This window comes from Stegostoma tigrinum, chromosome 31 (genome assembly GCF_030684315.1).
Source record: "Stegostoma tigrinum isolate sSteTig4 chromosome 31, sSteTig4.hap1, whole genome shotgun sequence".
Taxonomy (NCBI): Eukaryota; Metazoa; Chordata; class Chondrichthyes; order Orectolobiformes; family Stegostomatidae; genus Stegostoma; species Stegostoma tigrinum.
In genome coordinates, this window is record NC_081384.1 from 33,968,998 (window position 1) to 33,984,732 (window position 15,735).

The 15,735-nt window shown below is 38.5% G+C and overlaps 1 protein-coding gene across 1 annotated transcript in view; it reads left to right on the top strand.

The window, feature by feature from the left end:
- The window catches only part of LOC125466299 (vesicle-fusing ATPase), a 223,030-nt gene extending 208,357 nt beyond the window's left edge, over positions 1-14,673 (top strand). Inside the window, exons 20-21 of the mRNA XM_048560618.2 lie at positions 8,651-8,706; positions 11,430-14,673. Of these exons, the coding sequence (XP_048416575.1) occupies positions 8,651-8,706; positions 11,430-11,460 (87 nt within the window). The 3' untranslated portion in view covers positions 11,461-14,673. The remainder of the gene's footprint in view (positions 1-8,650; positions 8,707-11,429) is intronic.
- The last annotated feature ends 1,062 nt before the right edge of the window (positions 14,674-15,735 follow it).

Genomic DNA, 15,735 nt, shown 5'->3' on the forward strand with positions numbered 1-15,735 from the left:
GACATTACTTTGGCTCACATGCAGTGTTTTAATCCACATCTTCTCGAGCTCTAAATCCTAGTAAGCTGTCCTTCAATTGTCCTTTGCAATGAAATAGATCAATTGGTGAAATTATTCTGCTTTTTAACGCAAAAAGTTCTCCTCTTCAAGGAGTTTTGTTTTAATTCAAAATCAGCAAATTTACTACTTTTTGAATAAACGAATAACAATCTTACAGTTCTGAATTTTAACTTGGAAAAGTCAGTATTCAACTTCTTAAAGACAAAATAATACTGTCGCATTGAAATCAAAACTAATATTCTTCAAGGAAATGTCAAATAGTTTCTTTTTGTATTTCTTATAAATAAAATATAATACACACAACACCCTCTCAGGAAGGTAAGTGTTTTTTCCCCCTCTGGAGTTTCACATTAAGTAGTCCCAAGGAACATGGGTGCAGAAGGAGACCATTTTGCCTCATTTAAGTGTGATCACTGTTGTGCTGTGACCTAATTCCATATACCTGCCTTTATCCTCTAATACCTACAGTTAACACAAACCTGTCAAACCTGATTTAAAATTATCAGCTGATTTGGCATCAGTGGTGTTAGTGGAAGAGCCCTAATGACCTCATGGTCTACCATATCTCCCAATCTACCATTACCATCTAGCCAGGAAATCAACCTCAGCTCAACGAAGAGTGTAGGAAGGTTTTCCAGCAGCAGCAGCGGGAATGTCCAAAAATGAGGTATCAACCTGATGAAGCTACACCATGGGGTTATTTGCATGCCAAATAGCAGATGTAGCATGCAATAGATGGCGCTAAGTGATCCCACAATCAACAAAGCAGACTTAAGCTCTATAGTACTGCTACATCCAGTTGTGAATGGTCATCGACAGTTCAATAACTGATAAGAGGTGGCTCCACAGACGCCACCATCTTTTATGAAGACTTCCAGCACATCGGTGCAAAGAGCGAGGCTGATATATTTGTATCCATCTTCACCTTGAGATGACAAGTGAATCACCCATGTTGAGGTTCTGGATGTGAGTTTGCTCGCTGAGCTGGAAGGTTAGTTTTCAGACGTTTCGTCACCATTCTAGGTAACATCATCAGTGAGCCTCCGACGAAGCGCTGGTGTTATGTCCCGCTTTCTATTTATCTGGTTAGGTTTCCTTCGGTTGGTACTGTCATTTCCTGCATTGGTGATGTCATTTCCTGTTCTTTTTCTCAGGGGATGGTAAAAAACAGGAAATGACATCACTAACCCAAGGAAACCTAACCAGATAAATAGAAAGCGGGACATAACACCAGCGCTTCGTCGGAGGCTCACTGATGATGTTACCTAGAATGGTGACGAAACGTCTGAAAACTAACCTTCCAGCTCAGCGAGCAAACTCACATCCTGAATCACCCATCTCAGCCTCCTCCAGAATTGCAAATGCCAGTCTTTAACTTGTTTGTTGATATTTCATGAAGTGAATCAAACAACTGAAGGCTGTGTCAAGGCACTGGATCCTGAAAACAGTACTGAAGACTTGGGCTTTTGAATTAGCCATTCTGTTGCCCAGCTGCTTCAATGCATTGCAACATTGGTATCTAGCTGGCAATCAAGAAAATTGAATGGATATGTCCGGACCACAAAAAGCAGGACAAATCTAACTCACCCATTTATGGACCCATAACTTTACTCTCAATCATTAGCAAAGTGGCCAAAGGAAGCCAGCAGCACTTACTAGGGGATAACTTGATGTCTGACGCTCAGAGTAGGTTCTTGTATGATAACTCAGCTCCTGACCTCATCGCAGCCTTGGTCCAAATGTGGACAAAAGAGATGATCTTCAGCAGTGAGCTGAGAATGACTGCCATTGCATCAAGACAGCATTTGCCAGAGTATGACATTAAGGGGTCCTAGAAAAATGTAAACCCTTGGAAATTAAGAGAAACATTGTTCGTTGGGGTCACATCAAGCAAAAAGGAAGAAAATTGTGGTTGTTGCAGGCCAATCAAATCAGACCCAGGCTACATATCACTAACAGAGCTCCTTGTCTTCAGCTGCTTCATCATTTCCTGTTCTACCGTCATGAGGCTAGAAATGGGCATATTCACTGATGATTGCACAGTGTTCCTCAGATAGTGAAGCATCATATGTTCACATGTAGCAAGATAACAGCTAGATTAGGGCTGATAAGTGGCAAGTAGCAAATGTGCCATGCTATTGCCTGTCAATGACCATCTCAAACATGGCAGAATTTAACCATCTCCCTTTAACATTTAATGTCATTACTGTAACTCAATCCCCATTATCAACCTCCAGAACATTGCCACTGACCATAAATTTAAATTGAATGTAACTACTGTGGCTACAGAAGCAGGTCAAAAGGTTGGGTATTCTGTGGCCGATAACTCCTATCTCCCTGTGCCAGACTGCAAGCCACAAGGGACAAATCAGAAATGTAATTTAATATTTTCTGCCGGATGGGTATAGCTTCATTGACTTCAAGAAGCTGAACACCAGTCCAGACAAAGCCTGATTGACATCCTAAACTACAACTTCTCGCCATGTTCATGATAGCACAGCAGTACCTCACCAAGGTTTCTCCAACAACACGTTCCAAACCATGACTTCCAGCATCTGTAAAGACAAGAACACGCCACCATCTGCAGTCCACCTCCAAGCCGTGCACCACCTTGACTTGAAATTATATCAACATTCCTTCACTATCCACTGGAGCAAAATCCTGAAATTGCTTCCCTAACATCACTGTGAGTATACCTGCACCCAAAGGGTTGCAGCAGATCAAAAAGGAAGCACACCATTGTCTTCAGGACAGTTGGAGATTGGCGATAAACACTGACTTAGCCAACAATGTCCACATCCCATGAACAAATTTTAAATGTTCTTACCTACCTTTAAACTGTCTGGCAACGATCTATCCGTGAAGATTTCATACTGTTTGGTGCCGCTATTTAATTATGTTAATGACTACACAAGCACATGGGCATGGTTTTATGCTACATATGAGAGAGAATTCTTCACTTCACTTTGAGACATACTAGGCAGGCTGTGCTATCTGACAGTGGTAGCATCGCAGAAGAGCCTAATTCTGATCTTTACAGACTTCTAAGTAGAAATTTTGATCAACGTCACAAGAATGGTTTTTGTGGACAGGAGCAAGCCTTGGTTAATAGTTCCTTGCTTAAACGAGGGTGCTGATCACTGTTTGAAAGCAAAATACTGCAGATGCTGGTTACTGCAGGGTGAAGCCACTGGAAAAGTGCTTGGGAAAGCTCAGCAGATCTGACAACATCTGTGGGGAGAGTAATATAATTTATTATTTCAAATTTATGTTCTGATGAAACCTCTGCATTTATTGCTGATTTCAATTGTCAGGACATAACATGTTACCAAAGCTGAGATCATCTCTTGTAACTGACTAACAAATGGACCTGTGTCCTAATAATTTGTATGGCTGGTTACTCAGTAATTTTGTCAAAGAAGGAGTGTTTTCATTGGGAGGTCAACCCTAGTGCCATGACACAAGGTCTTGCACCAATCCATGGTCTTACCCTTTGTAATTGGATATATGTAGAAAATCCATGCCAAGCTACTACATCACCAGGTTTGGCACGGTTTCCCTTCTCATGCTGTGTATTTAAGAGATCCAAGCTAAACTACAATTTTAACTATGCTAGTTGCATAAATCATTTAGTCCAGTTTTATTTAGAATCGAATTACAAATTTAACGAACCACACTTGATTTTGACCTTGTAAGCAAGTGATTGTGTGTGGTTTGCAACAGATTTTTGTGATGAATCCTTTAATTAATGACACAGAGTCTCCAAGATCTATCTCTTGTGTGCTACAGAAATTTATTGTAATTTTGATGAACTAAGAAATAGCCTTTAAGTTTATAGTTTATAATTGCTTTTATCCAGAGTTTATGGTTGTGAACACTGTTCCCTCCAAGCTGAGGCCTTGCAGCCCCTCAGCGGTTCCATTCATACAGCTCAGTGTACTATTGTATTGACTTCTGCTTGTGAAAGTTGTTGCTGCACACAGACCTCAGAGGTCCATGCAGCAAAAAAAAAAGTTAGATGAATTGTAGATTATGAACATTTCTGGGTATCATACATTTCTCCAGATCCATGTCCACTGAATCATGAGGTCTTGTTTGAACAAAGATCGTCAAAGTTTGTTTTACAAACATTTGAGGAAAACATGTTATATTGAAGTACATCTAGGTATGTTAATTGTGTTAAAGTGGCTCTAAGTGTATGTTTATTTTTTAAAAATCAAGAAAAGTTTGTGCTTGTTGGGTGTGTTCATAAAATATTTTTAATTACAGAAAGTGCTTTGTCTTTGTATTTCGTTAGGGTATGTTTTATAGGCAACGTTTGTGGTTTTCATGGAAATGTAGACTTTTGTGAAATGTAACTGCTAGTTTAAGGAACCCCTTTTTAAAATAAAAATACTATTGCCTTAATCCAAGAATCCTAATTAAAGAAAACAATGATATCTTTTATATATCACTCATCTACAAGTTGCACCTTAGCATCATCATCTGAAAGCACAGAGTTAATTTTCATGTGTATACTGGCAACGTCCACCTCTATATTGCTACCACCTCTTGATTCCTCGGACTGCTAAATTCTCAGACTGTTTATCCAGGGTCTAGTACCAGATGAGCAGAAATTTCCAGCAACTATATATTATGAAGACTGAACCTAACGTTTGGTCCCTGCTTCAAGCTGTGTTCCCTAGCAACTGACTCCATCTCTCATCTTGGCAACCATCTGAGACTAAAGCAGGTGGTCAGGTTTCCAACCACACATTCACACCATCCTTAATGCTGTATATTGCTGTCTTCCAGACATTGCCTAACTACTTCAGCTGCTGAAATCCTTATTCATGCCTTTGTTACCCCTAAAATGACTATTCCAACACAGTCCTGTCTGTTCTCCAACATTGTACCTGTTGCAAGAATCAAGGCCTTCAAGCCTGTCTGCCCAAAACTCGAATCAAATCGCATTCACTTATCTCCCATATACTCACTAACTTGCATTAGTTTCAAATCCAGGAGCACCTTGATTTTAGAATTCACAATCCTGTTTTCAGATCTGTCCCTGGCTCCTTTCTCATTCTCGTGCTCCCCCCTTTACTCTCTCACTCTCTTTCTTTCTGTCTTACCTATCCTATCTAAATCTGGCTTTTTGTGATTCTCCAATTTTTATCAGACCACCAAGGTGGTTTTGTTTACTGATGCCCAGGCTCTAAGCTTGAATTCTGCCTGCTTTTTCCCTTGTTTTCCTCCTAAAACATACCTTATAATCTACACCATTCACAAAAATCCTGACTATGATGTGGCCCTCTACCGTGTTTTGTGTCATAAGACATTGTGGTATAATGCACTTTTCGAGAAGCCAGAGCCGCCAGTGGTGGCAGGAATTAAATTGGAAATCCACAAAAGACCAGTAAGTACAATTATCTCAGAGGGCTGTAGAGCTGGAAGAAATTGGAGAGAGAGTAAGATACTGACAGCTGAGACAAGGGACATTTTATTACGTTAAATGTGCCACGTAAATAAAGGAGTAATTTTAGGAAGGTCATCGGTTTTCTCTTTGATAGAAAACCAAAACCACCACAAATGACCAAAAGGCTTTTTTTAATATTTAAGTAAACTGATCTTCTAAAATTTAGATTTTGTTACTATAAGTCACCTTGTTCTGAGTGAATCAGCTAGTTTAAGCTGCGTAATAGATGTTTTTAATTGGTTTTGAATGTTTTACCAATCTTTGCTCTATTTTACCTATTTGCCAATCTCATGGCCTTGCTTATTTTGCTTTAGTACTGGCCCACTTTGATCAGCAGTTTTAGCAATCCACAAACTTTAGGAAAAGTATGTCTTGGGGGTTAAAAACCTGTATTTCCCTTTGCGTAGTGTTCCTTAAAGACAAGAGTTGGTTGAGTAGTATTGTGAAAGGGAGTTCGTTTGTCTCCTGATTATGATGTCATTCATTTCCAAGAAATGCCCATTTACACTGAAATTGCAGTTGGATTGAACAGCTGAGTAGCCAAAGGTAAGTAGAAAGCTAATGCTGTGGGATTTGAGTCAACCTGTTTTTCAACTCGGCAATTCAGGAACATGTTAACATTGCTGTAAAGAGGAAATGTATAAGGTTTTCCCCAAATGGAACTGTTCTGTTTGACAGTCTTCAATACCAAGAACTGTTTCCAGTCTGTGAAAATAGAGCAGAGACTCTGTTGTTTTGTTTTATGCAGTTGAAAAGACCAGAGGGCAGCTGCTCCTGAATACATTTGGGGACTGAAAAGGTGCTGTGAAGACTAGTGCAAGATCTAGCATAGTGGAAGCTGCGTTGGAAAGATTGTGATATTGTATGTGCCCCACATTTCTGTTGGAAGTAATGAGTGCTTATAACTCTTATCTCTCGTACCTGCTGCGTGTAATAGTACATTGACCCATTGTTACCATACCATCTTAGAATGCTTATCAGCAGAAGTTACTCCAGTGAGTAAGAGCAATGACCTTCTAGTTTCTTGGTGACTATAGGAGATAACTGAGAGTAATATGTTGAGAAGAATGATTGATTGAAACTTGAGTGTTTTTAAACATGGTTAAGTGTAATTTCTTATTAATCTCTTCCTCCTAATCTGACTTCATGACAGTTAGAAAATTAAGTGCTTATGGTTTCACAGTCTGGAACATGAAAAATATTTGATTAGGAAAAGCGCTGTCAAATGCAATATTAAAGTCATCTCCATTCCAAGTCCTAAGCAGTGTGTTATTAATGGCTTTATGCCCAATATGAGAATGTTAGCCTGGAAATGTTTCATGTTCTGTGGATCATTTGTTGTCTGTATGTGAAAATCAAAAATGGTCTCCAGGTTATGTCTCTAACACTTCTAGTAGTTCGGTTCAGGTTTGGTAATAATAATGAGCGGGTCAAAGAGAACTGGCATTAGAATCAAATGATGTAGAGCTACAGTGTTTTTACTCTTGAATTCTCGAATGATCATGGCAGTACTTAATGAAGACTCTTAATTTGCTTGTTACAGGTAACGTGGAAGTATGTTAAAGCATTGACTGTCAAGGTTAACAGGCTATTCAGTGACTCCACTCTGTAGCTGAGCCATTTTCTCCTCTTGCACTATTTGCGCTGTTGCACCTTCCAGCAAATGTCGCTCAGTCTAGTCAGGAATAAGAATTTTGCTTTCCCCACGCAGGAATCAAGTTTGCAGCTCTCCTGGCTAAGATCTTCTAATTTATCAGAGTAGGATTGATTGAGATTTTCCTATTCTGTACAATCACAGAATAAATTTTATTGAGGGAAGCCATTTGACCCGTATTACCTCTGATATCCTCGATGAAAGGGTTAGCTTTATCCAGCTTGCGTTTCACATTATTTCACTTATTCTCAAGAACAAAACCAAATTGGATGCCGGTTCCAAGTGAGGGCCATTTTGTCGATGTTGAACTTGGCTATATCAGTGCAAAGTTGGCCGTTAGAGAGCTAGATCACTTTCTGAAAGTGATTTAGTCTAGAGAGCTTCAGAGATGGGACTGGAGAATGGGATTATCTGGGCAGCGCTTTCAGGAGCCAGTACAGACAGAGTGGGTTGAATGGCTTCCTGTAAAATTTTATGATGTAGTTTTACCCTGTGTCTTCAGTTACTTAGAAGTAGTGCTTTGTGTTTACCACTTGTTTATCTTTTAATGTCTCGTGTACTTCTGTAGCATCTCCTCTTGGCTATGTTTAAAGTGCACCCAAATTCTCCAGCTTTTCTCATAAGCAAGTTGTCTATTTTTAGGGATTGTCCTTAGGCTAAAAATTTCGTCCTACCAGGAAAATACCTTGAACTCCTTTAACTTCACTGAATGTTGGTCAAGTGAGAAGAATGAAAATTTAATTAGTTATTGATGAATAAATGCGAGCAAGTGTGCTGTGAACCACTTTGAGGGGGTGGGCAGAACAAATGCATATTGGCAGAAGGTTTTTCTGAAGGATCAAATGATTGCTGCAGTATCTGCCCTTACTATATTTGTAAGTCATGTAGTCCAGCAAAAAAGAACTGGTGTGTTATTCTAGAAGTTAATTTAATGGCAAACAAAGCAGTGCTACATAATCTACTGTGTGGCAACTGATATTTGCCCTCCTCTTACATGATAGCACACTTGCCTTTAAGTCAGAATGTTGTGGGTTCAAGTCCCAATCATGAGGTTTATTTAGATAATTTAGACTAATGCATACTGCAGTATTCGAGGATTGCTGCCTTTTGGATGCAATTTAAACTTCATTTCTGGTTGAAGTAAAAGATCCTATATTGCTATTCAAAGAGAAACAGAACAAAACAGTGTCCTAGCCAACATCGATCTCTCAATCATCATTTGCAAACAGATCATCGGTATATTTATCTAATTGCTGTTTCCAGAATTTTTTGTTGTGCAAATCAACTTTGTTGTTTGCTTATATTACAGCAATAATGGCACATCAAACATACTTAAATGGCTGTGAAGTGTTTTGGGAAGAAAACAGTGTGATTATAAATATGAAATATTTTCCCTTTCAGATAAACTGACTGATTTACTCCTTGATTTTAATGCTTATACACGAAACATAGTTTCACATTAGTCTTAATTTATCTTTCAGATGGGTCCTGAACATCGCGTGAACAAGTTTCTAGCACTGCTAAAAGAAGAAGGAAGGTTAGTTTTTTGTTATTCCCCACTCCATCTACCTCATTAAATCGTCATGAGTCACTATCTACTGCAATAGTTATTAGAGGGAAAAGTATTGCATGGGTGATGTTTCTTGAACTGTCCTCAAACTTGACATTCCATTCCAATAAATGTACGCAATATTCAATTAGTGATCAGATTCAGTTATTACTTTGTTAGTATTATTTGCATTTTCCTCCTTTAAATATCACTGCGAATGCATGAGGAGCTATTGATTTTCTGATTAGAGTTAGGTGCAAACACAAAATGATAGAAAGTGTACTCAGAGCCTGTAATAAAACTCTTTACAAATCAGAGTTCAGATAATATTCTAACTGCGGGAATGAGACTCGAATGCTTATGGATGGTTGTAGCCTGTAATTAAGTCACAGCCCTCTAGTTAGGTCATACAATCTATTACTTTTAAGAATATTGTTATGGTTCACAGTGTAAACAATGCTGACAGTGTTTTAAATTAGTGGAGCTAAAGTTACCCCAATTGAAATACTAAGACACTGTATTCATGACAGGGAAACAATGTTGTTCTGAGGGAATTTAAGTGATGTGTTTTGTTAAGTTTGAAACCGTATGATAGATGGGAAAGGACTAAGAGTACAGATTACCAGCCCTTTTAGATTTTTCTTTTACAGATTATCCTTTTAAAATTCTTTTCTTGGCCTTTGAATGCTTCTAGAACTTGGCTCCACCTCTGCCATCTTCTCCAAGTCAGTGGCTTCGTATGTGACTTGTTTTACTACTTTGGTCTCTGACCCATCATTGGTGATAGATGCCTTAATGATGACCCTGCAGTAACCAGTTCTCTTCCTGAACTTTTCCACCTTGGGCACATCTACCTTTGTCAACAAAAATATCCTCAGAAGCCTCCCTATTTAATCCTGGTTTAAGTAAGCCCCACCTGTCTGAAAATTCCTTTCTGTGCCTTGGTTACAATCTTACCTGTATTGATGATGTGCTGCTACTGAGAAGTGCCTATAAGTTGAAATGTTCATAGAATCCCTACAGTACAGAAGCAGTATGGCCTGTCAAGTTTGTACCAACCCTTCGAAGAGCACACCACCCAGACCGAACCCACTACTATATTTTCCATGGCTAACCCCCCCTAACCTTAACATCCCTGAACACTGGGGCAATTTAATATGGCCAATCCACCTTACCAGCACATCTTTGGATCATGGGAGGAATCCAGAGGGAACCCACACAGACATGGGGAGAACTTCACTCATTCACTCAAGGGTGGAATCGAACCCGAGTCCCTAGTGTTGTGAGGCAGCAGTGCTAGCACTGAACCACCATGTTATCAAAATGTTGTCTATGTCAATACTTCACCTGAGGGTTATTTGGTATCGGTGACTGCACAATATTGTGATGCATATGCCATAGCCATACTCGAAGTTTAAATGCCTAACCAGCTCTCCAAAAGCTTACTCAATGAAGTAACTAGCTAATGTGGCGTAATACTGCAATTAACAACTGGTACAAAAGAGAAGAGATTCTTCCCTTTTCGATTAATAATCCAATTCCCTCTTGACTGTCTTGATTGAATCTCCCACACACTTCAGAAGCGCACTCCAGATCTCTACTACTCACTGTGTGAAAAGCTTTTCATCCTATCACCATTGATTATTTTATGAATTAGTCTCTTCCCTGTTTTCTCACCAATGGGAATAGTTTAATTTTTATCTGCTCACTTACTAAACTGGTTTCGAAGTTTTGTTATTGCAATTATGCAAATAGATTAATAAAACTGATATTATTTTCTTTGGACCAGAGAGGAGATTTGAGAGAGGTGCTCAAAAATCATGAGAGGTTTTGACAGAGTAAATACAGAGAAACTGTTTCCATTCCATTGGTTGGAGAATCAATAATCACAGGACACTGATTTAAGATGGTTGACAAAAGTCCCAAAAGCACCATAAAGAAAATTCCACTTAGACAGCAAATGGTTAGGATTTGGGAAGCACCATCATGATAGAGTGGTGGATACAGAATCAGCAATTGTCTTCAGAAAGAAATTTCATAAATACTTGAAAAAGAAAAATTGCAAGGATTTGGGAAAGAGCAGTAGACTGGAGCTAAATGGATGTCGTTTGAAAGAATCAACATAGATTCAGTGGGGCAGACGTTCTGTTCTGTGGTAGAGCATTATCAGTTACATTTGAGACAGAACTCTAGCAGTTTCCTAAAAGCTTAGTCTAAGATGTAGGTTTTAAAGAGTGTTTTCAAGGGGAAGCAGAGACAGAGAGAGAGAGAGATTTGGGAAAGGCATTTCAGAGCTTATGAGACTGACAATTTAAGATATTGTCACTACCTATAAAGTGATGAAAATTGGAGATATACAAGAGACTAGAATTAGACAAGTACAGAGATGTTGAACAGTTACAGAAATGGAGGAGATTTGAGATATTGAAAGAAGAGCATATGGAAGAATTTGTAAGTTGTGCTGAGAACTTAAACAACAAGGCATTACCAAGTGTGGAAGCAATAGACTCAAGGATGATTGATGAACTAGACTTAATCAGAGTTGGGATATGGGTAGCAGAGTTTTGGGTGGCCTCATTGCCATGGAGGATGCAAAGACTGAAGCTGGTTATGAGGACATACGAATAATTGAGTTAACAAACAGAGTTAGAAATTGCTGCATGAATAAAAAATTATTTTCAGTACTGATTTCTGATTGTTGTGTTTTGCAGTGATCCTCATCGCCGGAGTAATTGGGATTAGAAACAGGAATTACAGTTTTGATGGGCATTGTGAATTGGTGCCAACAAATGAAGCACTAACTTGACCATTTAACTTGGAAAAATGAATCTTCAGTCTAAAATTTAGCATCTTGCATGTTCCTTGCAAAGTCAATTCTCTTACATGTCTTAAATTAAAAAGACATCTGCATTCTTGGTTTCATTAGGCTTTAATATGGAAAATTTACTAAATTCATTACAGGGATATTTTCATTTGTCAGTATCCAGAGCTCTTTCAGTCACCTTCCTTCTTGCCTCCCCCCAATTCCCTCAAATAAAATCCAGTGTTATACATTAAATTTCATGGATGTAGGGGCTGAGTGGCTCAGAGATGAAGTTAAAAATCCTAGCCAGTGTCATTGTTTTGGAACCCTAGAATGTGTTGGATTAGTTCTGTCCGAAGAATCCAATAATAAATTGCTCTGTAAGAACTGAAGATAGTGGAAATTTTGCAGCAGGATTTTGCACATACTGTCACACATGTAAATGAAGATTAGTTGCATTTGGGGTATGCTGCAACTGAGCAAGTCTTGTCTTGGCATTACAGGGACCACTTGAACTTCATTTGATTGTCACTTTTGAATTTTCTTTGGGTGACATCTACACTTGGTGCAGGTCAGGTTTTTTGAGTTTTATGCATTTTAAATACTGACGCTTGTATGGCTTCTTGTGCTATGCAAGTATTTACTGAGTCTCCCGTTTATGTGTGTCAAAAATCTAAATCTCTGCACCATATTGACTTAAAAAAAAAAATTACAGTTGAATCTTTCTCTTGGATGAATTATTTTAATGTACAATATATATCAAAGTCTGTGCTTGTGCTACATAAGTTTCTTTTATACTTTGTTGAATTGCAGTAAGTCAGCATTTTCTTCTGCCTCTGAGTACTGTCAGACATGTTCCTTATTTTCAGCTGTCTTTTTCTCTACCTAATCCTGCTCTTCAGTGGGATCACTGGTTTAAAAAATTAAGTTTGTACAAATCGTAGTCCTAGCAGAAATGCTCATATTTTCTAGCCACTTACTCTTAAAGCTCCTGTGGATAGGAGAGAATCGTAGGAAATTACGACTGGTATAACCTAAGAAATGTACTGATCACTGTCTAATTTTATTTTGGGTCCCTGTGAATTATGGAGCTGATGTGATGTAAAAATGGTTCATGGCTCTTCTTGATGATCATCTATAATAGTGTTACAAGAATGTTCTCCTTACAGCAGAGAAGCCAAATAGATTTCAGTTATGAAAGGTTTGGATAGTGTAAGAGAAAGTGTTTTAAAATGTATGTAGGGTTAATAAGAGCATACAGAAATCTGAATGGTAAGAGACTGAAAAGTGATATGAGGAAAGCCATATTTCTGCCAGGAGTAGTTAAGATTTGAAAGGCACGATGTGATGTGGGTACAGATTAATTAGTAGCCAGTAGGAACTGAATAGTTGGTAATCACTTCTTGTGCATTTTAAGTACCTTACTTTGAGATGTTTTTAAGCTGAATAACTATATGCATGGATTCTGAAATGGCCGACCAAGCTTGAAAAGGCTGTATTCTCTATAAAATCCCTCATAAATGACACCAGGTAAACAACGAGGTAATGTAAGAGCTTCTCCTGCAACCTGATACCATAGGCCGGATGAGACTGTAATTGGAACGATAAATTGCTGATAGCTGGAATTTTTTTGGCAAATTAAGATTTAACTGGGATTAACTATAAAGATATAATATGAATACTGTAGAAATGTACCTCTCCTTTTCATCTATTCCGATGTGCAACATGGAAAGTCCACTGTTTTTCTTTGTATATCCAAGAATGGCCGCTGTCACACTTGGATGAACTGATGTCCACTCGGAATTCATCAGTACCAGATAGTCAGGGATCCAACGAACAAATGAAGTATGGTGATGGAAGTGAAAATGAAACAGTATTCAGAAATAACAGATGAAATGGTTTGTGTTATACATATCCTGTGTATTTATAATGGGCTAGCTTTGTTATATGGAAAAAGGGAGCATTGACTGACTTGATTGAATCCACACTGACATTGCTGAGAAGCAGTGTGCCAAATGGCTTTCCTCTGTTCTGCACCGTCCAGTTCCAAAGTTCTAGCGACCCTTGCAGTGTATCAAAGGCTACTTTTGAAACCCAGGTTTAAGGAATAAAGGGCACTTTAACTTTGTCTGTCCTGCTTGACTTATCATGCACTTTTCCTCCATTATGAAGCACTATCTGATCAGCTTGTTGCTGTTAAAATGCATGTAGGTCTACTTATCTTTCTGGAGCCAAACAACTTCTCCAAACAACACTAACGTGACTGTGAAAATCTCTCGCACCAATGTAGCCTTCCCTTTCCTCTCCTTGCACAGTCATTGGTTTCCAACATTAATAGCAACCTGATGGAGTACTGCTCTGGAGAGCAATGAGAATCCAGTTACTTAAAGGAAGCCAGTTACTTTAAAGACCTTTCTGAGAAGTTCAACTACCAAAGTTGCTGGGTACTTTTTCATTTATGTCCTTGATCCATGCCCATTTATCGTCTTATACAGTATCTGAGATTAGTAGTTTTCTAAATGCTATAGTCTATGTGAGTCAATGCAGTCAAAATTTAAGACATCAGCGGCAGTGTGTAGGTAGTTAGAGTATTAACAGATGCTAGCAAAATGCAAAAAATTGGCAAGCACATTCCTAGAACATTTCTAAAATTCTGTCTTTAATCAATTGAGATTCTTCTACCTTTAAATACCAGTTTTGGGAAGATTATGGAAATATTCAAACCAAAACCTGAAATGCAGATGTCTACTGATAAATGTTTTGGTGTCTTGTTTGGGAATGAAACTTACCTTCAGTACTGTATGTATGTCTGTGCTGTTGACAATGTGCAAGTATTCAAGAGAATTAAAATTCAAGCTTTTCTGTATTGGCTTTCCACTGGGTAGTTGATAGCTGTGATTTATCTGTATAGAATAATGGGCGTAACCCCATTATGGTCATACCCTGATATTCTTTGTTTATCTGTGCTGGCCCCATCTCCTGAATTGTAATGAATACTGTTCTGGTGTGATGTAAATCTTTTTACGGTGGAAGTGTCTCTTTTTGATGTATGTATATTTAAATGAAGCTGTAATGATGTAGTAATCATGCCAATGACAGACTTCGTTGGGTACCTTTATGGTGTGTCATTAAAACCATGAGCAAAACATTGAGTAGCTGTGTTGAATATATTTTTCATTAGATAGGATTTTACCAGGAATTTCTGCAAGTACATTCTGCAGGTTATTTGTTTTTCTGGGAAGGCACATAACAAATGGCCTTGCATGTAAATTCGCTACCAAGGACAGGATCAAGGCTGGTTCATGTCTGTTCTGAGGAAGGGTCACCGGACCCGAAACGTTAGCTCTGTTTTCTCCTCTACAGATGCTGCCAGACATGCTGAGCTTTTCTATCAACTTTGTTTTTGGTTCGAATCTGGGTTATTTTCTGGTAGCATCTTAGAGCCTATCTTTGTGACCATGTAGTTGATTCAAATCTGCCAACTGTGCATGATTGTGTGTGGTTGATGTTCTTGTTTTGGCTGTCATCTGAAATATAAATGGAATGGCCATCAATCACACAACTTCACCTGAGCAAGAAGCTTAAAAACATGGTATGTGCAGGTTGTGCTGGTTTCGTTCATTGCATTGAGTTAGGAGATGCAGTTGTCACCCAACTCATTTGTCTGTTCCTGATGTTCTTTGCTGCCCATTCTCACACCAGAAAACTGTCCTGATTAAACAGAGTTCAAAGTTCGTGTCAATCAGTGAACAATTACATTTTCTTTACACCGATGCTGTATGTTTAAGATCATAAACTTGAACAGCAAGGATGCAAAAATTAGGGAAGATTGCCACTACACTAATGTTCCAAGCCATACTTGGTCACGTTTAACTGAAAGAAGTCAGATGACTGCTTCCTTATTTACACAGCCACAACTTTTTATTTCTGTTTGAGATCACCTTCAGCAGCCTATATTTTTGTCATTTGTGGAAAGTACAAGAACATTGAGTTACAAACTGAGATTGAGATTTCAGTTGTGTTGGGAGGTTCAGAAAGGTTTCTTTTCACCAACTGCAAAGGGCTTTGAGATGCTGACTAAATCTTTTTTGAGTAAACAGTAAATACCATCAGATTTATACTGAGGTGTTGGAATAGACGGGAAAGTAAAGCAAGAGTTCAATTGAAATGCTTTGTTTAAAAACCACAGAGGATATTAGGCCAATTTAAAAAAA